Source organism: Camarhynchus parvulus, chromosome 3, assembly GCF_901933205.1.
Source record: "Camarhynchus parvulus chromosome 3, STF_HiC, whole genome shotgun sequence".
Lineage (NCBI taxonomy): Eukaryota > Metazoa > Chordata > Aves > Passeriformes > Thraupidae > Camarhynchus > Camarhynchus parvulus.
Genome location: NC_044573.1, coordinates 78,503,672 through 78,527,202, shown reverse-complemented (window position 1 = coordinate 78,527,202; position 23,531 = coordinate 78,503,672). Strand labels below are relative to the sequence as shown.

The window sequence follows — 23,531 nt, the reverse complement described above, 5'->3', positions numbered from 1 at the left end:
CAGTCACTACAATTTGCTGTGGGAAAAGTTCAGTAAGAAAGTCTCCACATGTGAATGACCCACACTGCTTAGTCAAAGAATAGGACTTATGCAAAGCAACTGTGTTAGCCACAGTCTTAAAATTATGTGTCTGGATTCTCACACCACTCTCTTCTTTATGCAGTTTTTGAGGACTGCTTTAAAGGCTTTTACACTTTCTTTTTGGGGGGTGGGAGGAGAGCAAACACAAAAAGAGGGAACATGATACACAATAAAACAAAACAACATACACTTACTAGAACAAGAACTAGAAGCTTAAATTCCTAACAGAAAAATCTCAGAGCAAGTAGGGCAGCCAGAACACAAAGCACATCCCTCCCTTTGTTCATTGTGTCCTTGGCAGACAGACCCACACTTCCAGCCAAGTCTAGTATTTTCTGAACAGTGGCAGACTCTGCTCAACTACCCCAATCCCTCAGAAGCTTTCCTTGTCCCCTCTGAGAACTGGCTGCCTATTCCCAGCTCCTCACCACAGCCCTGCAGCCCCTCAAGGAGCCCTGGGTATCTGCAGCTCTCCTTTTGCCACACTTCTCAGTCCATTAACCCCTAAAGCAAGCTCTCGTGGGAAGAAACAGTTTCTACTTCCACCTATTCTCGTCTTCAAAAGGAGAAAGTAGGCATGATGCCTTCTGTTGACTGCTATTGATTCTGATACTTCTTAGGCAATTTTTAGGTTTTACATACAGGATCAAACCTATGGCTTGCTTAGCACACTACCCTTGTCAGAATATATATATTAGAAGCACTTGTGAGAACCACATGGCACAGCAGCTCAGACTAGAAAATACCTGGTTAGAAGACAAATGTTACTTTCATAGTGAAAGAATGAGAGCTCCATCAGGACACTTAGTAAAAAGGCAAAAACCAGGCAGGCATAACAAGAAATAATGCCAGGAACATAGCTCAAACAACTCAGATTAGAATCAATAAAAGTGATTACCAGAATACAGTTTAATGGAAAACATTTTCTGACTCTTGGAATCTTACACAAAAGCATCCAATCTTGATTTTGAAATATATTTAATTAAACAGCTTACTGGTTTGACCATGGAAATATTATGTCTGTGCTACACCAGAAGCCAAGGTGAACTAAAAAGTCTCCCTTTAAAAGTCTGTCTCCAGAAGAATTTATTTATCTTTGCTCTTTACAGTAGGAAACCATTTTAGATCGTGACATCTGGCATTTACAAACCTCCCAGAATACTTCCTCTTTAGTAAAGATACTGGGGCTCTTCTTGGCATTTTTCTAGTCTTAGCCCCAGCAACATCTGAGAAAATTAAAACCTGTATTTCCACAAGAACTGAGATAGAAGCAAACGCCCGCCCCTTTTGAAAGCAGAATTTTAAAAGTAATTTGGATTTACATTCTTCCTGAGGGAAAAAATAATAAGCTGACTTTTCTATGATGTTCATACCATCTCCATTCATAGCTAGAACTGGGTATATCGTTAAAAGTAGATACATGCTTAGGGCAAGAGACTACCATGAACAAAAATACTTATTTTTAGAAATGAGTAGTCCTGTTGAACAGGACAATCATAACTCTTGCTTTTCTCAGCAATAGGAAGATGAAATCCAGGTTTCCATCCCAGATGCCTTCCCAGTCAACTCTCCACTATGGTAGAAGAGAAATGCAGTTTCTCCTGTGCAGACAAACAGCTTTAGTCAGGTTACAATGTTGCTTCTCTTTTAATTAACTTCCTCTTCAAGATAGCCAACTCAGACGTCCACAATGCCTCATCTGAATTTTCCACACCTATTTTTTTTGTTAATTTATCTTCTCCAAATCCACAATAAACGCGCAGTACTCTATGTGAAAAAGCCCTTGACACCAGGCTCAAAATTACACCACATCCCCCATCCATGTAACAACACTATGTCCTCCCTGTTATTCTCCACATAGTTTGCTTTACAAAGCTCTTCTTGGAGGTTGTCCATGACATACCTATCCCACTCTTAAATTCAAGCCATGTTGCATGCACAATTGAACAGCCTCCCCTGAAGTATGTACTATTGACTTTTTCAGTGTTGAACCAAGCCTGTCTTTTTTTTTTTGTCCATTTATTCTTTCCTGTTCTGAAATTCTTCAGAACACTACTACTTGCCTCATTCAGCCAAACCTTGCAAAGTGTTGCCAGTAATTCAAGGGAGATGACACATACTCCCTACACAGAGCTACACAATGAGGCCCCACCTGGAGTAGCAGGTGCAGCTCTGGCCTCCTCAGCAAGAGGGAAACATGGACATACTGGAGAGAGCCCCGAAGGCCACAAGGATAGTGGAGGGACTAGACTTTCTCTCCTGTTGGGGAAGGCTGAGAGAGCTGGGACTGTTCAGCCTGGAGACAAGAAAGCTCAAGGGTTCCTCATCAATGGATGCAAGGCTCTTTATAGTTGCTCTAAGTGACAGGACCAGAGGCAATGGACACAAACTGAAACACACAAGGTGCTTTGTCAACAGCAGGAAACATTCTCTTATTTAAGAGTGACTGAGCCCTGGCACAGGTTGTCCAGAGGGCTTGTGGAATCTTCCCACCTCTGAGATACTCAAAAGCCACCTGGGCATGGACCAGGGCATTATGCTCTGGGTGGCCTGGCTTGAGCAGTGTGATTGGACCAGGTGGCTTCCACAGGCTCCTTCTAACCTCAATCATTTTGTGATTCTACGGTTATTAGTGTCTCTTTCAGTTCATTAATAACCATAATTGAGTTGGGTGGTTACTGCATTTTCACCCAGATACACCCTATTTCTACTAGCTTCCTAACAGAAGGTGACAACTGACAGCAGACCCTTCTCTCTAACAAATGCTTAAACCTTAAGTGCAATTCAAAAAAGCTGCTTTTGAGACATCTTTCTTTTTAACAGTCACAATGCATTCAAAAACACAAATCAAATAGCCTGTAAATCATAAAGGCAGTATGGACAATTTCAGAAAGCAAATGGAAGATAAGGTTCAGAAACAATCTGGAGAAGTAGGAGCTGACAAATCAAAATACAAGTAAAATCCCTAAGATATTAAGCTAAATGATGCTTGGTCATATTTAATAATTATCCACCGAGAAAAAATTTGCATGGGTAAGATTTCCTTGAACCTGGAAAAAAGGGCTACATTCCTTTAGAACATTGTCTTTAAAAGTAGAAAGGAAATAAAAAAAATCATAGACCCTTGAATTGGAAATTAAATACTATAAAGGGTTTTGTTGGCTTTTTACACAGTACATATTTATAAACACCTAGAAAGTAGACAGTGTAACACAACTGAATCAAAACTTGTCCAGAACAAGTACAACTTGATTATATGAGTGCAACTAACAGATGTGGCCTGCCACATAAGCATGACCACCATCCATGATCAAAGCTATCCTTAGCACAGCCAGGGTGAGGAACAGCTGGGACAAAGTTGATTTGCTTCCTAGTAACGTTGATAACACGCTGAAGTTTTAGTTGTTGCTGAGCAGTGCTTACTCCAAGTCCAGGACTTGGCAGTGTCTCATGCTCTGCCAGCAGGGAGGTACACAAGAAGCTGGGAGAGAACATGGGCAGGTGACAAACCAGTCAAAGGGATATTCCACACCAGTGGGCATCGTGCTCCGGATAGAAACAGGGGGGAACTGGCTCCAGGGACCAGTCACTGCTAAGGGACAGGCTGGGCATCAGTCAGTGGTATGATGTGCAATTGTACTGTGCATCATTTCTTTCTCTGCAATTTTATTTCTTTGTCTCCCTTTTTATTAGTTTATTATTGCATAGCACTTAGTTGCTGGCTATGGTTAAAGTTATGCCTACAGCCAGTCTGTCTGTCTTAATTCTAACATTTGGGCTGCTGGAGAATACCAACCCAAATCCAAATTGTACAAAAAAAAGTTGATGAAATACGATCAAATCATAAGGATCTATCAGCTATCACTCCACTAATCAAACCTACAAAAACAACAGGAAACATTTAAATATTTTGGTAACAGTAAACACACTAATGAAATCTTCAAGTAGACATTACATTATAAAAATTGCAAACACTCAGTTGATCAGAAAATCTTGGGGAAAAAAAGAAAAACTAAAAAAGGTTTAAAAGCTTCTAATGGAGCTCAATTAAATTACATGCAAAGCACAGTTTTGCTTGGTAAATAATCAACCATAAAAATCTGTAATGGAAACCAACTGTTAGGCAGCATTAGAGCAAGAAAGGATCCATGCAAAGTAACAGCATTGCTCAACAGACAGAATAAGCCTTTTACTCTGCTTAGCATTACAAATACCTCAACCTGTTTTGAAAAGCACATCTCCAAATGACATAGAACAACTGGAAGAATTCCAAAAGCAGCTACACAAAAAAAGGAAAGAGGCCTTGAAAACACAACCAACCTAAGTAGAGATTTAAAGAGACTTTTACAGGCTTTACTGGACTGAAAGAAGACAATATAAATAGAAGATTCCTGCAAACACGAGGGAAATACACTTCCCTACACAGATGAAAGGGGCTCAAACTACAGATTATTTAGGCTAAACTTGGGCTAATTTCTAGGGCAACCTAACTGCAAACATAGTTAAGCACCTGTACAGTTTGCCAAACAAGACCAAAATCTTAGTAGAATTTTTAAGTTATTTTTAAAGCTTTCAAACTGACTTTGATCAGAGGTCCAGATAAACTCTCAAATTCCTTTCAGCCTCCATTTCCAGAATTGTATACTGGATTTTGTTTACCAAAGAAATATTTTTCAAAACGAGAGAAAAGGAAGCTGCCTAAAAAATTTTCCAGTACATAGATGAAGAGACATCTGCATTTAAAATATTTATAATTTTAAGTCTTCTAAGAGACCAGATGCAATAGGCAGGAAAAACAGCTGTGGGAGCCAGTCAAGATACTGATGATCTGTCAAGACAAACTCAAGTACAGGAACAAGACACACCCACAGGAGCTGGTTTTGTGTCATACCATCCTAGTACTACTCAAATTTCTTTTAAATGCTTCCAATCTTGTCAAACCAAGGTTACATTTGCTGAAAAGATTTCACATTATAGTCATGTACTTGGTTTTGAACACATTCCATATGTTAAACTTTGATTAGGAGTTCAGCTATGCTGTGAGGGCGGGCAGTCTACACCTCCCTTATCTCCTGATCAATGCAAACAAATATTTTCAAGTGAGGATGAGCCTTTAGCACAAGTAAATTCAGAAACCTTTGCTTGCTAAGAGAGAGGTAACCTACAACATCTATATTCTAATTCACAGATTGTTCAAATATTTTGTATGTTAAACTTGTTTACAATCAGCCACAGGAGGCTGATGAAAAAAAAAAGCAGTGTAAAAATTGAACTGAGCTGAAATTCTCACCCACACTTTTTCCCTTCTATATGTACTGCCTTACTCTACATGCTTGTCTCCTTGAAAAGCCAGATGTAGCATTTCTTATTAATTCCTTTGGGAAAGCAGGGACTGCAAGAAAGCAGACAGAATCTCAGAAGAAATGCAAAGACTATGCTTAGAATAATGGATTCCTTAACTTCCATAAAAGGGGAAAAAATGAGCAAGAAGCAAACCTAGTAACAGAACTCTAATTTGATTCAGCATCATCTCAAATGGGGGTACAAAGCTGATGGCCAAAAGCTACATAGACAGCAATCCACTGTAAGACAAGCTATTTCTAAAATTTTCATTATAAAAACCCAATTGCACATATATACCTGAGGGACGGATGTAGAGAAATTGTGGATTAAGAACCTGAGTTACATTCCATGAGAAGCTTTGTCCTTCCTCCTCAGGCAGAGATCTTGGACTCTGCAGCAGAACTGCACCCACGCATTGATTCTCACAAGGCATGCCCTAATGAGAACAAGTAAGAAACAGGAAGACTGGCAAGCATGAAAATAGATGAAGGCTTCTTCCTTCAGAAAGGCACTTCCAGAAGTGTTGATCTGTTGACAAAAGCCTTATTGTTTTCTCCTTTTCAGCAACTCAAAGAAGACAATGTAGAAAGAAGTGGAATACTGTTTTTAATCTACTCTTTATTTCTGCTGGTTTCTTCATAGTCTACCTAGTCTACCAAAGGGTATAAAAATCAAAACCATAGTCAAACAATTAAATACAGAAACTTTCTTTGCTTTTAAGGAGAAAAAACAAAACCAAAAATGCAAACAACCCCCTCATATTAACTTGAAAACACTTTTCATAGTCACCAGTTCAGAAAAAAAGCCTTCAATTTTCAATTAACATTTTCATACCAACAGATCCTGAAGAATCAATCTATATCTTTCTAAAAGTCTAAGCTTGTCTAAAAGGAAGGTGCATACTTGTTTCATTTAAATGGTGACTTTTGCATTAGTAGTTGGTCAGTAGACTTCCAGTACCCTCTATTTTGGACAGCTTTGCGTTCCAGTGCAACAGAAATACTCTCTTAGTACCTAGAAATGCTTCCTATGGAATTGGAGCTCTATTTATGCAACCTCTGGAAATCACATTTCATTGTATTCACCTAGTTGAAACAGCAAGAAGATTGACATTTCGTGAATAATACAGCATCTTTCATTACTGCAGCCAAATAATCTCCAAAACAGCCTATGATGTTTAAAGGGTAAAGCTACTAGTTCCCTTTGAGAAATTAAATCATCCCTTCCCTCAAGATTTAGTCAGAAAGCATGACGCAAAGATTTAAAAAAAACAAAACCATCACAACTATATTAGTAGAAAATAGTAACACCTACGAAAGTCCCTACGTACACTAATTAACTCAGAGGTCCTGTTCCCAACTTGGTTTTCCATTTTTTTTTTGCTGTCCTTCCCTCTTCTCTAGAATTTGGAATACTGAACTATGTCAGACTATAAAACAAAAATAAATGCTCAGGATTTGCATTTTGTTGTTGTTTGTCTGGGGAGGTTTGAGGCTTTTTGGTGGGGGTTTTTTGGTTTTCATTTGCTTTTGGTTATTTGTTTCTCTGTGTTTTTTCACAATCAAGATACCCTAGCAAAAAAGATTATCTCAAAATGATCTTTTAAAAGATCCCTAAAGGAAATGAGATTCTGATAGATGCTGTGACAGCATCCTGTATTTGAGAGAGTAGTTAATCCCTTGGAAAAGAACAGGAGCATTAAAATAATTTGGAAGTAGCAGGCTCTCTAATTAATCTAATCCAACACAAAGTCCTGGAAGAGACAGACAGAAAATTCTTTCCTATCTGAAGCTGAAAAGGCCATCCTCTGCCCAGACTTGAACAGATACAGAAAAACACAAGAGCATGCAGTACAAAACAGCCAGATAAATATCACCAGTTCAAATAAAAAAAAAAAAAAACAGCACGCCCTTCAAACTGCAAAGCACAGAAAGGTATGGCAGTTCACATACAAAAGGTCAGGGCACTACACAGTTTCTCCATAGAGGCAAGAGAGGCAGGCAAAAGAAAAACAGCAAGGAGTTGCACCAGTTCACAAGAATGCAACAATTAGTAAACAAATCCATTCTGTATTTCAGAATGGAAATACAAGGTCCAGCTACCGAAAGGGAATCCTGAGTGTACAAAAGAATGGCAAAGTTTGGTCTTCAGGATACATCAAGTCCACAAGAGATGGGCGAAGGCTTTGAAAACATCACAGATTTAGAATGATAGTACTCCCTTCACTCAGCTTCCAATTTTCATGACATGCAAAGAAAACTATCTTTATAAAAGTCAAATTTATAACCAAGCTGATTGAACCAGTCAGCCAATTTCAAATGCACAAGCACAGCATTAGATTCTATTCATTAAGGGATTGAAAAAAAATAAGATTACACCCATCACATACAGCTTATCATGATCTTCCATTTTTAGGAATCGAAAGGAACCAGAAAGGGACTGAACTGTGGAAGAACAATTCACAGGATCACAGAATGGCTTGGATCAGAAGGGACCATAAGGATTATCTATTCCAACCCCCCTGCCCAAAGGCACTTTTCACTAGACCACACTGCTCAGGGCTCCATCCAGCCTGGGCTTGAACACTTTTCAGGATGAGGCATCCACAACTTCTCCGGGGAACTGCTCTGGTTCCAGCACCTCATCACCCTTACAGGGAAGTATTTCTTTCTTATTATCTAAACTAAACCTCTGCTCTTTCAGTTTAAAGCCATTCCTTCTTGCCCTATCATTACATGCCCTTCTGAACAGGTCCTCTCCTGCTCTTCTGCTGTCCCCCTTTAGGTACTGGAAGGTGCTCTGAGGTTTCCCCAAAGCCTTCCCTTTTCCAGGCTGAACAGCTTCATCTCTCAGTCTGTCTTCACAGGAGAAGTCCTCCAGCCTTCTGATCATCTTCACGGTCCTCCTCTGGACTAGCTCCAACAGTTTGATGTCCTTATGTTGGGGACCCCAGATCTGAACACAGCCCTCCAGGCAGGGTCCCACAGGAGCAGAATTGGCTCCTTGACCTGCTGGCCACGCTTCTTGTGATGCAGCCCAGGATACAGTTGGCTTTCTGGGCTGAAAGTGCACATTGCCAGCTCATGCTGAGCATCTCAGCACACAACACCCGAGTCCTCCTCAAGGCTACTCTTGATCTGCTCTCTACCCAGCCTGTACTTGCCTGGGATTGTTTTTTTTTTTTTTTAACCCAGGTGCATTGTCCCCTTGCATTTGTCCTTTCTGAACATCATGAGGTCTGCACATGCTCACCTCTCAAGCCTGTCCAGGCCCCTCTGGATGGCACCCCTTCCCTGCAGTGGTGCTGGCTACACCACAGTTTGATGTGGTGGAAAACTTGCTGGAAGTGCACTCAGTCCTTTAGCACTGATCCCAGTAGAGACCTCTGAGGGACACTACCCATCACAGGTATCCACTAGGACATGGGGACACTGACCACAACTCTTTAACCCCATTAATACTAAACCAGAGACCTATCTTTGGAAATCTGCAAATGTCTTCAGGTATTGCTTTATAATTAAAAAGATAAAAGCAAAATCAAACAAACCAACATAAGCCATTATAGCTTCAGATACAGAAATCAGGCAAATAAATAACAAGTCTAGAAACTTTTACAAAAGCAAGTTCAGATTTTTTGAAACTGGTAGACTTAAGTAGTTAAATAACTTGTTTCAGAAAAAACCACCCTCAGAACAGAAGACATGTTCCTTGTATTTAGAAAACAGCCTATTTCATACAGCAGCCAGCTGCATGCTCTTACCTCAAAGGCTAATGGCATTGCAGGCTGCATTAGGCAAAGCATTGCCAGCAGGTCAAGGGTGGTAACCCATCTTCTCTATCGGGCACTGGGGGAGGTCACAATGTTGGGTCCAGTCCTGTGTTTTCCAATACAAGGGAGGTATGGACATGCCAGAGAGAATCCAAAAAGGGTCTCTAAGGCAAGGGATGGGAGCATACTTTTCTTACACAGAAAGGCTGAGAGAGCTGGGAGTGTTCAGTCTGCAGAAGGCTCAGGGAGGTCTCACCAATGTGTGTAAATACCTGAAGGGAGGCTACATGGAGGATGGAGCCAGGCTCTTTTCCATGGTGCCCAGTGACAGGAGTGTGCCCAGAGGCAATGCACAAACTCATACACAGAAGGAGCTCTCCGAACAAGCGAACAGGAGACACTGGCAGAAGTTCCCCAGGCCACTGAGAACTCTCCCTCCTTAGAGATACTCAAAAGCCATCTGGACATACTTTTGGACAACTGGGTCTAGGTTGCCCTGCTTAAACAGGAAGGTGATCTCTGGGAGGTTCCTTCCAATTTCTACCGATCTCAAATTCCACAAAGACTGATACACATCAGAAAACCAGGACTTGCTCCCATGTGAGTCAATCCCAGAAACCCAAGCTCAGAACTTTGGCATTAGAAAAGAAGATGTTGACAGAGCAGACTAAGCAACCAGTTGCTGCAGGGGAAGGATCACTGCTGAGCCTTCAACAAGAACTGGCTGGCTGAACTGAGGCTACCATCCACTTTCTCCCTCTGTCTCCTGAGATCTCCTGGCATTTAAAGCATCCACCAACCAGCACCCATTTGGCAGGAGTCCTATTCTGGAATCCCTCAGGCTCTCAGAGATAGGGTATTCTGAACTTCTCTGGCAAAAGGAACCAATATTTCCATTTGCAGAAGATTCCCGTTAACAGAGAATCCTTAACTGAGTACACTGATAGTTCAAGGACTCTCTGCTGAAGTTACCCCATGACAATGTCTGATTAATCAAGTATAAGAGAACAGGTCAGGACAACCATAAATACACAAAGTCTGTCACTCAGGTACCAGTTATTCTGTTTGGGTTGTTTGGTCTCCTCTTCACCACTTCATCTTTTCTCAACTACATAATGAACCACAGTTTGCATGAGTTACTTGTTAACCACAACCTACTACAGTTCTTAAGACACAGAGGCAGACAGGAAAATAGCAAGAATTTTCACAGCCAAGGAGAGGAAAGGAAAGTGACCTAAAACAGGCTGCTCAGACATCTGCTCAGTGACTTGATCAAATGCCATTTTAAACATATGTTATCACTGTTCATGCCCTGTGGCATGAAAACTCAGGCAGTGCATCCAGAACAAACTGGACAGTGTCACAGCACTCCTATGTGTTTGCAGAAGATAGAGAGAAAGCACAATTAAGAAACAGAAGCTATTTTCTGATTGATCACATATTTTCACTCTGAGTATGAGAAACTAAGGAAAGAAAATTCAATATGTGATTATGGAACACTGGAGGAATACACTATGGACAAATAATGGCTTCATTTCACAATGAACACAAGCACACCAGGATAGTCATCACCATCCTGATGATGTACTTCAAACAAATGCCTCTCAGTGCTGACCTGAAAAGTATGATTATTCAATATAATTCTTCTAAACTATGTTCTTACATCAGTTGACACCTACAGCAAAAGATTTAAAAGATTAAGAATTATTTTATTTCTTCATTGATTCTGCTCATAAACATGAAGTGGTGATGTTCATAAGGAACTGATGTATTAGCAAACACTGTTATTGCTTCTACAATTGCCCATTTTACCAATTTCAGAAAGCATCACTTACCTGATTTCATTATTATTAACTGCTACAATCTATGGGATTTTCTACTTCCAGCAAAAGGATTTCTTCTACCATAAGAACTGGACAGGGACTGCACCTGACCTTTGTGTGTTTGAGTTTATGGTGTACCTTGTATTTCAATTCTCATATGTAAGAGGATGATGTATAAGAGCAGAAATCATTTAATATTCCTGAGTTCACTGCACTTCTGCACTGCAAAGGGAATACTTTTTCAGGATCTTTGAAAAATGCACTGAGTAGTTATATGAGTAGCAAAACATAGCTGGCACAACAAACCAAACATTCTGCTTCTAGATGTCTTATGCTCCTTTATTTAGCCCCTTCTTCTATTTATACAGATTGTGTCACATATACTAATTGCTCAAACAAGTATGGAAAAAACACCAGAGAAACTAACCAGCCTCCAAAGCCACATACTTTACATCAAACCAACATCAGAATAAAGCTTTACTTTAACACTTTTCAGAAGCTGCCCATGAATCAAGTTTTGTTCTCACATCTGAAAGCTCAGCTTTTTCAGTGTGAAGATATCCTATCTGGACATGGATGTTGACACTTCAGACATTTATATAAAACACAGCAAAAGCTGTGTTTTATATAAATTCTGCTCTCCAGCAGCTAGGATTGATGAAGCCATTGGCTTCTGACTGCAGCTCTGATACAAGCTTGGACTAAGGCACTCACTCTGTTCTGGAAAGGTACCTCAGATACAGTAATAGAATATACCACATCATGGTCACACAGACCAAATTTTAATTTTGTTATCACATAAAACTTACTCTGGGGACAACGCTAAAGTAATCACAATCACACTGCTTACATGGATTCCTGAAGCAAACCTACTGCAGTCAGGACAACTAAGAACAAACATCACCAAGACTATAGGTTTATATGAATGTTCTCTCCCTGTAGAAGAATGTACCCCCAGCATGTACCAGTCAGCTTTTCACAGCACCATGGTCATTGAGATAAAGAAATCCAGAGGAGCCCAGACTCTAGTTTCATTACAACTGAAGACAAGTGGATACCACTGTTCAATGAGATCTCCTTCCATCTTGTAGAGAAAAAAAAAGGATGGCTCTATAGGTTTTTCCTTTGTTATAACACATTTACCAAGTTTTAGCTGACATCTGTACACCTTATGTAGGGAAATGGTAAAGTCTTACTCTTTAATCTCACTGTATGCCTACCATCTCATTTACACCTCACAAGATATCCTTAAAGCATTCAAGAGATTAATATTATTTGAAGACAAAAAGCTTTTGACAGAAACAGTAACACCTACCACTAAAACCAGCACTCAGTATCAAAGCCAGAAGACAGTGATTAGGCACACAGATGATGACACAGCAAATATTAAACGCAGTATCACAAGTGGACACTACAGTGGAGGGATGCAAAAGAGGAAACCTCAATGAGCTGAAAAGCCTTAAACTTAAAGAGCTTTCAGGAGACAGGATTTTAAACAGACACTCCTAGAGAGAACAGTATACCACGAAAAAGAAAGCTACCCAGGTGACTTCTTGTTTAAAATGGTGCATTACTTGTATGCATTGTGCATTTCCACGTGGTATGATCTATTAATAAAACAGATTATTCACTCTAAGTAATCATACACCAAATTACCCAGAGCTTCCTTTTGCAAGCCTACTGACTTCACAGTTCCTGTTGTGCCTGTGATGAGTAATGACTGCAAGAACAGCTTAGCACTTGGCTATACTAAGTATTTTTTATTTCAGTATTATCCAGTTTTGAAGATTAACTCCATGCTACATTGTCTAAGGTACTTGCATCTTCTTAGCAGATGTAAACACACAACAAACCTGTTAAAGTATCACATACCTAAAATTTCCCAGAAAATAGAACACCAAAAGTTCAAATTTAAGATAGGTACTGTAAATTCTACAGTAAATTTAAACCATACTGTGATTTCTATCTTTTATTTACCCATTTCTCTTCCAACATAATTCAATGTAACTTTTAAATAGAAAGTTTGAAATTTACTGTTCTAAAGCACTAAGCTTCTCAATTAAAAATTATGCCAACCAATGCATAAGGAAATTGCTTTCAGGAGGGCTACATGCAAGAAATCAAATTTGTCCATAATGATGGGAGTACAAGTAAATCAACTGCATATCTTCTCCTAGCACCACAGAATATGGTGAGTTGAAAGGGATCCACAAGGATCACAGAGTCTCACTCCTGGCCCTGCACAGCAGCATCCCCAGGAGTCACACCCTGTGCCCAAGAGCATTGTCCAAATGCTTCTTCAGCTCTGTCAGGCTGGTGCTGTGACCACTTCCCTGGGGAGTCTGTTTCAGTGCCCAACCACCCTCTGGGGGAAAAACCTTTTCCTAATATTCAGTCTAAACCTCCCTGACACAATTTCAGGCCATTCTCTCAGCTCCTATCACTGGTCCAGTACCTCCATAGATACCAGACCAGTTGCTTTTCCAATACAAAAAATACTGGTCACCACAGAGAAGAGATTGGCATCTCCTCCTCTCACAAGGAAATTGTAACTGCAGTGAGGTTCCCCCTCAGTCTCCCCTTCTCCAGGCTGAACAGACCAAGTGAGCTCAGCCTCTCCTCAAGATCCTTCACCATCTTTGTCAAGAAGAAAAGGAGAGATTTCTTGGTTGAAAACTGGAAGAACATTTGTCTTCGAACACAACTGAAAAGTTAATTCAAAGTAAAACAAACTTGCAGTGTCAAATACTCCTCTGACATGACTTCATTACTCAGCCAGGCTTCCACCTGTTTCTACTGATTAAAGACATAAGACTTCTGTACTTTTTCTTGACATAGTCTTTGTTTCATGTGTTTTGCCCTCACCCCTATTTTTATTATTAATGCTTCCTCTTACAAAAAAGGATAGACTGACATGCTACTACTCGTTGCCTAACATGGTCTCCTCCTATAAAATTAACTGTCTCAAGTACAGCTAGTTTATTTCACTTTAAGTTGAAATGAGCCTGATCAATTTAAGTTAATAATACCAAATCTGGACAATTGTTGGGTATGGGAAAATTCAAGCATAAAAAGCTTTTGTGCAAGTTCAGATCAGATGGGAAAAATAAGCTGCATGAAGTCACCTCAAATGAATTTTAAGCTATAATCAACATTGAAGCAAGACACCAAAAGGAAATGGCTAGCATGCTTATGACAACTGGAACTATTGAGGATCATGTCAGTACTAAGGAAGACTTGGGTTTCACAGAGCAACCTGCTCTAGCTGATCCTGCTTTGAGCAGGCAGGGTGGGAGTCAGAAACACTTCCCTTCACAGCTATTCTATGATTCTGTGATCTTATCTTTAACTTCCAGTAAAGACATTTGATCTGCAAAACTGATCAGCTTTAAAAGCTATATGAAACTTAATCTCTTTAATTGAGGCACTGGATTTTAAAATTAAGATGTTTGTATTTCTTAAATATCAATGCTTTCTATTTACATCCACCCTCCTTTATAGGAAAAAAAAAAACAACAAACCACAAACAGAATTTTTATGGTTTGCAGTGCATTGGTATCAAGGGTCATGATTTTTTAGCTCCAACTCAGACACTTCATACACCATCACCTGCAGTTCTGCAGGCAAAACTGACTTACCTAACTTACAGCCAGCAGTTTCATTAAGAACAATGAAATTATTGTTTGCTGAGCTTGTCATAATTAGTCAAGTGAAATTTGTCTCAAATGCAAGAAATTTCACCAAAGAATAAAAAACCATGGATAATTATGCTCTTAGAGAAGAAAATTTACTGTAATATATGGTACCCTTGCACATAATCTCTTTATGCCAAACACCACTGTCTCAATTCAGTCAATGCCATGCAACCAGAATTTTTAATCAACTCTTATTAGTAGCTGTCTTTGCCAGGAGCTGAAGAAGAATATAGCTTTCACTGAACTCTTCTAAGTACAATTTATTCTGCCACTTCATTTTGTAGGGAGCCTGATTTATTTGACATCAATAGTTTGTTGAGGTAATAAACCATGCAGCAATGATACCATGACTCAGAGCTCATTTGCTAACAGTCAAGTTGCTTGGCAGCATGACAGGCAGAGTAATGTGCCTTGAAGAAGTATCTGTATAGATGCCACAGAGATTACCAAACAAATACAGAGCCCCAAAACACAACTTTTTCAACTCTGCTTTGATTGACTGATTGTGCTCAGCTTCACTTTGAGCACAAAGATTAAAAAAAAAAAATCTATATGCAAGCCAAAAAGCTACTCCATCCCAACAGATTTCTAACACACCCAGGCAATTTTACACTACAGCTCCCTTCCAAGACAGGGCTCTCCTCCACATGCTTACAAAAGCACACAGTGTAAGGGAGCCCTCCTTAAGGCAAACATCAATACTCAATGAGGCATAGGTACTTCCTACAACAGAAGTAAAAGGGTTTTTTTAATCTGAGTTTGCAAGAGGGATAAGAGGTTTTATATGTCAATGGCACTATTTAAAAACCCCGTTCTTTTGAGAACTCTGCTCTTTTGAGTAACATCCACAATAAAGCATAAAATTAAGTAAAACTTTAAAAAGGAGGTGGGGATTTAAGACAAAGACTGGTTTACACTCCTCTCTGGAAATACAAAGCATATAATCAGATTTTTTTCCTGGTTGTATTAAGGCAGCATATGTCTTTTTTGTACCAAGCCAACTGAGAAGGCTACGATACTAAATATGCCCATGCATTATCTTCTTCAGCCTCTCTACTTAAGTACCAACATTTACAAATCTGCAGACACTAGATGATTCCTATCCTTCCTCCCTATACCTCTATAGGGACACAAACACACCCGCCCCAAAGTGTATTTAATCTCTATTTAAAAGTACAGCAGAAAGTGATAGGCACTACAGGTAAGGAAATAGTAGTTCTCTTTTCACTCCATTCCCATCATTACAAAATACATGCTCATTAAAGGCCTTTTCATTTAAACATTCTAATTTTAGGAAGAATAATATATCAAGTTAATTTTCAACTTATACATTCATTGTTTGAAGCCATGCATTGAGTTCTATACAATGGAGTGTTACAGGAAGTTACCAGAGTGGATGAACTTGTAATAGCTACTTAGAGCAAATACTTTTAGAAGAAATTCACAAGGATGACACGGAAATTCCTTCACAGCTGTTAACTTCAACAAGTGCTTATTTTTCCAAGTAATTGAAGATAGACAATTTACAATCCATTTACATGGTTATTTTTGTTATCATCAAATCTCCAACACACAGAAAATCACTGCCCTGTGCTAGTCAGTGTTTCCATCCACAGTCTTCAGAGTACAAGTCTAATTTTTAGGTAAGCATCAGAAAAATCATGACATTCAGCATCATTAAACACCTGACTGACAAATTAGGTGCCACAATTAACATGCCAAGGGAATTAGTTTACTCAGATGATCAAGACTTATTTGGCTGTAATCTGAGATTTTAAGATATAAGAATCAAATCTTCACCATATCTCCCATTGTCAACCCCACAGCAGAGAGTGAAGGCAAAGGGGAGCCTCCCCCTCAGTTCTGGCTCTAGCCTGGAGTGTAAGGGAACTTACTGAAGACTAACATTCCAAAATTCCAAGGAAGGTAGCACCAGGAAGCACCTCCACAGATACCAGACCAGTTACAACCAAAGTTTGTTTACTCAAATTCAAACATCTCTTTACATAAGCATGTTCAAACAGCTGACATACATGTGTCGTCGGTTGGACACAAGGTTTTCGGGGTGAAGGAAGAGACGAGATGGGCTCCATGATCAGAAGGCTTGATTTATTATGTTATGATATATATATATATATTATACTATACTAAAAAGAAAAAGAAAGGGAGAGTTTCCAGAAGCTGCTAACTACCTAAGAATAGAATAGAAAGAATGATCAACAAACCTTGCTCTCTCGGACTGTGTCCGAGAGAGCTCAGTTCCGGATTGGCCATTATTTCCAAACACTCAATCTGGGCCAATCCAGAACTGACCTGTTGCATTCCACAGAAGTAGATAACCTATTGTTTATGTCTGGTTGCTGAACTTCACAGCTTCAGCAGGAAAATCCTAAGAGAGGATTTTTCATAAAAGAAATGTCTGTGACATACATGGGCACAGGAACCGTGCAAAGAACTGTATGTCCATCAAAACAAACAGAATAGCAGACATAACAGCTACATGAAAGATTGCTTTGGAGAATACAAAAATTTATCAAAAACCTCTCCAGGCTTCAGAGGGTAAGGAAGCCTGTATAAGCAGTGCACAGCAACTGAACTGATAGCATTTTAAAAAATTTATTTGTCTCTTACTTGTTTAAGCAATTTTTAGAGAGGCTGAAGATCCTGAGGATCTATGTTAGCAGGTAGGGAAAACAGCAAGGAAAGGAATAATGTTTTTCCTATCCATACACTCATGAAATCTGCAGAACAGCCAGCACGGCAGGGAAAAGATGGAAACTTAGGTCAGGGAAAAAATTTAGATAATAGACAAATATTATTTCGGCAATACACAAGTACTTCCAATACAAAATCCACTTGAATCCATATTTACATCACATATAGGTATTTGAAGTTCAACTCCAAGGTTAAGATGCTCATTGAACAATGCAGGTAACATCTAAATAGGACTGCCAGCCAATGGGTCCCTCTACCATACAAAAAGTAAGTTCCAAACCTGGGGCTATGCAGGTATATACCAGCACTATAATTAGTTGTACACATATCCCCACTAAAACACTGACATTTTCCAGTCCTGAGGCCAGCTGGTACCAGCTGCACTCTGCTGTACAGTACTTAACCTTCCATCTCCCCTGGGCACCATGAGACACATTCATAGCCTGAAGACAAACACTTAGGTGGGGAAGGAACCAATTCACATTGGTTTCTATTCAGACTGCCAAACAGAAAGCTGTAAGTGGCATTTTCCTGACAGAAAATTAAGTGTACCTGGTGCATTCTTTAGGTACAGGCATCATCACTTCTGGGATACTCCAGCAGTAGAAGGACCAAACCTTGTTTAGTCTTACTTGTATCACATACTAAAAGTGGCTCCTGGAGCTTGCCATACAGCATCCACACATTGTCCACAGTTTAAAGTAACTAATGACTCTTACATTTTTTTTCTTCCACTGAAATAAGAGCTTTTTAGTTTTATCCAATGGCAGACTAATTCATATGGTGACAAAGCAATATAAGCTCTGTAATCAAATCTAGGTTCCCCTCCTAGCTGCGCAGTAACAGCTGTGTATAACACAGCCAACAGCGAGCAGATCAGGCCATGCAGTGAAACCAGCTGCTATGAATTAGGAGGATCAGGAATTAGTGCTCCCTTGCCACAGAGCAGGAAATCTGCCTACCTGTCTCACGCTATTAGGAATGTAAACCACTGCTGGATTTCCATTTTTGAGAAACCTACATACCTTGTTATGGTAAAGGCCAAAGTGCTCCTGACTGGCACCTCCCTTTGCTGCATTTAACCACATTAATCATTTATTTTAGAATATTAAGTAACATAAGTTCAAGCTTACATTGTTGAATGTCTAAAGAAATTTACATGAACAAGTTACTTTACAACAACCAGTAATCAAAGAAGCTGTTTGTCTATAAACCAGCTATCCAACCAAATGAAGTTCTCTCACATCCACAGTAGTTTGAATACATGAGGCCTTGAAGAAAATCCTGAACATAAGAGCCTAATATGGGATATTTTAAAAGACAATAAAACTACACTCACTATCACAGTACAATTCAGCAGAGTATTCTAACAGGAAGGATCATGAACTAAGGCTGCCCTGGCTTTGTGCTTTCTGTGTAAAGCAATTTTCCTCTTTGTTTTTTCTACCAGCATTTTTCTCACAGGCTCACATACTTCAGGAACCTATTCAAGCAAGGATTTGCTATTTTACTAAACATTTATGCAGGAATTAACAGTGGGAACCTAATTTGTTTCTGATCTCTAGGCTACTGGAATAGTAAAACATATGCATACAGTAATAAATGTCTTCCCTGCTTTTAACAATGACTGAAAAAGAGAAACAAGTGTTTTTCTATATGGATTCAGATACTCAAGCAAGATATAATCAGGCATTCAAATGTCAAATAATTCTGTATGTGTTTTATAAATGTATTCTTAACCTAAGACAGCATTCATACTGATATCAAAAAAGAAAGAAAGGAATTATAAGCACTTAGTTCCTAAGAAAATTTCTCACACAATTTTTTTTCTGTTCAGACATCTTCCATCTACTAGCATTGGCTGTTTTCAAATTACATTTGTCATCTGTCAACACCAAGAAATACTTAAGATTAAGCAATGATGAAAAAAGAAGAATATGTAAACACAAAGTAATACTCAGTGGAGTATTATATTAATGAGCTTTACATATTTCAAAAGGCTGGCAAAAATTCCCAAATAAGCCATCTTCTCACCTGAAAATAAAACCATGGTTAGAGAATTCAAATACTGAAATGTTATGATACAACTAGAATTATCGTATATATGCACAATTATAAAAAAGCCCCTCAATAGTAGCATTCTTGTAAAGGCAAAGTAAAATAAATTTTAGAATGGAAACTTACTTGTGCATATTTTCCACTCCTATTATGATCATGATATAGTAGGAAATTCCACTTTGTATAACAAAATGTAAGGCATACCTAGGGGGGAAAAAAAAAGTAGCATTCTCATAGCATTCTCTTCAATGGCAGTCAACTGCATGCACTTATTGTGAAATTAAAGAGGTTCAAAGTTTAAAGCCACCCCTGCTCCCAAAGAAAAAAACCCTTTTATTCTATTTAGGTTTTCTGTTACTCTTCCTTCTGCTGAGAACTTCTGCCTTTAGCATAGCATACAGAGAAGTAATGAACAAAAACTAGACACCTAGCTAGAATGTTCCAGCTCAATCAAGAATAGTGCAAATGTTGATAATTCTTAAAATACAAAGAATATGTCTTATAATACTTCCATTTGGCATTATTTCCTGAGTAAATAACTGTAAACAACATGAAAGTTTTGTGGTTTCATTTCCATATTCATCTTTCTACTCATTTACAGCAATAGATATTTCAGATAAGGCCAACAATTTCTTAGTATCCACAATATTGTAAGATTTCTCACTCAACAGAAATGGTGACTGTGTCCAGCCAGTCTCTTTGTCCCAGGCTGTCAGAAACTTTTAAAGGGATGGTGGTGACGGTCACAAAAAAACACACAAAAAAAGCCCTACACACCAACAAGCTACAAATTTATTTCACAAAGGTGCTCTAAGTTCCTCTTGCTTGTTTTCCACAGCTTACCATCACAGCTATCCAACAGCACTGCTTTGGGAGTTTGCTTTGGCCTTTGAAGGAGTTATACTTCAGTAAGCTGAAGAGCACTGCCATCAAAGCAGGGTCAGTGAATGGGAAAAGAGCTGATCTTCAGTAACTTGGTTTTTTTTCATTCTGGTACCTTAAGTGCCTCAGTACCACAGGTACATAGGTTCAAGTGACACAACTCATCTAATTTGGGATTTTTTTTCCCCCCATGAAAAGCAGCCTAAAAAGCAGCAATCATTTTGCTACAGTGATGCTGTTTTCTTTCAGCTTATCACCAACAATTTCCTAATTCCACTCCTCCTCTACTCACAAGGAAATGACTTCAAAGATTTTCAACAAGAAAACCATTTTTATCCAACTAAGATTCTTCATCCTATACATGAGGAACTGAGGCAAAACTTGGATGCAAGGTTATTCATTTGGACATGAATTAACCTTAAAAAATCTTGACTTTTTGTAGAAGAACCCATCTGTACATGCTCCCATGCTTCACTTCTAGTTAGTCTCATTTAGGATAGGACTACCTAAAATTCAAGTGTGCATTTTAAAATAGAAATTGTGAATTTAAAATGCATTTACTTCCTTTTCTTATCTGCCAAGTATCAGCAATATTGTATAGCAAAGACAGGCATTAGTGAAAAGACAAAAAATTAAGAGGTTTGTTCTTTTACCGAGAAAAGAGACTAAGATATCAAAGCCTAAAAGAGTGTGGACTGACATGGAGTACCACCCCATGATTAGTCACTGAAAGCATTTCTCTTTCTGAGCTGTTAACAATAGCAATACGTTCTTTGATTCAAACATTCAAAGGGATATATTGAGATACCACAGAGAATAGTGATTTTGAACTACATGGAAATTCTTTTATGCTATTTGCTATTATGCCAAGAGAATTATTGCTTCTCTTCCTTTCCTCTACCAACATCACAAGCATTACAAAAGTGACTGAAAATTAACACATTTGAAGATAACATAACTACTACTAAACACTCTTAAAAGGGTGCAGATCACAAACTACTTCCCACATTTAAATTTGCATGATCTACAAGTTGCTACATTTGTTATACAGTGTTACTAGTAAAACAGTAACAATTTCCTTCTTGTTATATATCTTTATAAGTCATGTTATAGCAGCACAAACCAAGAGTCACTGAAGATGTTATCAGGGGCTTGTAACCTGTATGCATACTTGATTTCTTGGAAAGGGGGAACCAAAAAAAACCAAAACCCTTGAAAAACCTGCTTGTATAACATGTACTTAACCAAAAGGAAAAAGCATTGGCAGAAGTACCAACTTTTAAAGAATGTGTATTTTCAACATCTCAAATTATATTCTTTTCATCATTTTAAAATAGTTTTTAGCTCCATAACTGCAAAATAGAAATTAATCTCTTAGAAACAAAACATCTCTTTTTTTTCCAGGGCATATTCCACTGAGAATCTTCCACAAGTTTTTATTTATGCCTGTTGGGTTGTTTCTTTCCAAAATCTCCCATATTCAAAATTCATATATGAATATATTAGCAGCCCTTTCTAATTACAAGTTACAATTAATGATTTCTGCTTCTAAAGCAATGGAAACAATGTGCTTCTAAGCTTACACAGCTCGAAAAAATCCTCACCTAGTACCTCCTATCTCCCATATCCTCCTCTTTTTCTGTGGTGTTAAGACTGGAAGTCTGAGATCAGATCATTCTCCCAAAGCAGAATACCATGGCCACATAGTTAAAAAATGGATTGGCATAGTAGAGTTTTATATAAAAGTAAATCATGCATGTAAATCCAAAGAATAAAGGTTACTGATTTCCTTTCCCAAAATTTAAAAACAAGATATATCAATTAATGTTGGGAAATCTCTGCAACATGCCTACATAGAGGCCAACACACTCTGCATGTGCAGAGACAGATGCAGGCACACCCCGTGTGCAGCTTCCCACCTGCACAACAGCTTGATTAATTCCCCCTAGCTCACTAATGCTCTATAATAGTCAGCATAAATAAGTCTTTTATACACTTGAAGCTAAGTAAGCACCTTATTTACAATGCAATAAAATGAAACTGGCACTCAAACCATCTTGGGAAGATGCGAGCCATTTAGTAAGCTATTTTTTAGAAATAGAAAAAGAAATTCACCAAACTAAATGAGTACCCTTTTCTAACTTTACTAACATTCTGTCTTGCTACACTGTGAAAAGATCAAGATATGCAAACAGCAGTCACACAAAATACCTGTTTGAAAAACAATCACATCTTCCCTCCAAATCATTAAAGAAAAAAAGAAACCATGAAACAGTCTGAAGTCAAAGCCAGTCTTTTCCAGGTGTTTTATACTACTAGGAGTGTCACTAGATATGCTTTACAGTTCCAGCAACTCTTCCTTAAAATGTCACATTATATTCAACATTCAGAAAAAGACCCTGAGTTATCTCATGTCATGAGTATTTATAGGGAATTACCCTAGTCACCACATCTGTGCTGTGCCTCAAGAAAACACTTCTCCAGCAAGTTTACAGAAAAAAAAGCTGTAGAAGTTAAACAAACTGCACCTGCTTCATCTTCCCAAAACCACAGGCAGCCAGTATGGTAGTTACCAGCTTACAGATGACCTTTCAAAATTTGTGGACCTCATCAGAATATTTAAGCTGATTTCTGTACATTTGCAGCAGCGAAAAACCCCACAGAATTAGGCAATATGGTTCTTCGTAACACAGAAATAAAAATTGACAAGTTCCTGAAAAATGAATTTAAGTGTAACTTACCATCCAAAACAAAAAAGTGCAAGATAAAGGCCCAAGAGTGTTGCAACAACATGTCTTATAAATGGGCTAGTTTTGCTTGAATGAAGGTATGTTCGAAACCAAACAGCCGCAAGCAAGGCAAACAGTTGGCACACTACAAAGTTGACCTGCATAAAAAAAAGAAAAGAAATAAGAACTCACACAAGGGTGTATTAAAAATTAACAGCAATATCTACACATTTTCAGCAATTTGCAGAACCTGTAGCTTTACCATGGCTTTTACCACAGCATGTCTAAGAGCTTCTCCCATGAGTCCCTCCCAGGCCAAAGCACAAACCAGTGCTCTCCCAAGCAGCTCAGAGGAAAAGATGCATCGAACATGAACTAATATGTACTTAAATCAAGAAAAGAAAATGACATCTTTTGCTGTAGATTTTCTAAATAC

The 23,531-nt window shown here is 38.6% G+C and overlaps 1 protein-coding gene across 1 annotated transcript in view; it reads right to left on the bottom strand.

Moving 5' to 3' along the window:
* MBOAT2 (membrane bound O-acyltransferase domain containing 2) overlaps window positions 1-23,531 on the bottom strand; it is a 93,824-nt gene that overhangs the window by 53,095 nt on the left and 17,198 nt on the right. Inside the window, exons 2-3 of the mRNA XM_030944375.1 lie at window positions 23,108-23,253; window positions 19,611-19,688 (exon numbers count right to left, since the gene is read on the bottom strand). Coding sequence (XP_030800235.1) covers window positions 19,611-19,688; window positions 23,108-23,253 — 224 coding nt within the window. The remainder of the gene's footprint in view (window positions 1-19,610; window positions 19,689-23,107; window positions 23,254-23,531) is intronic.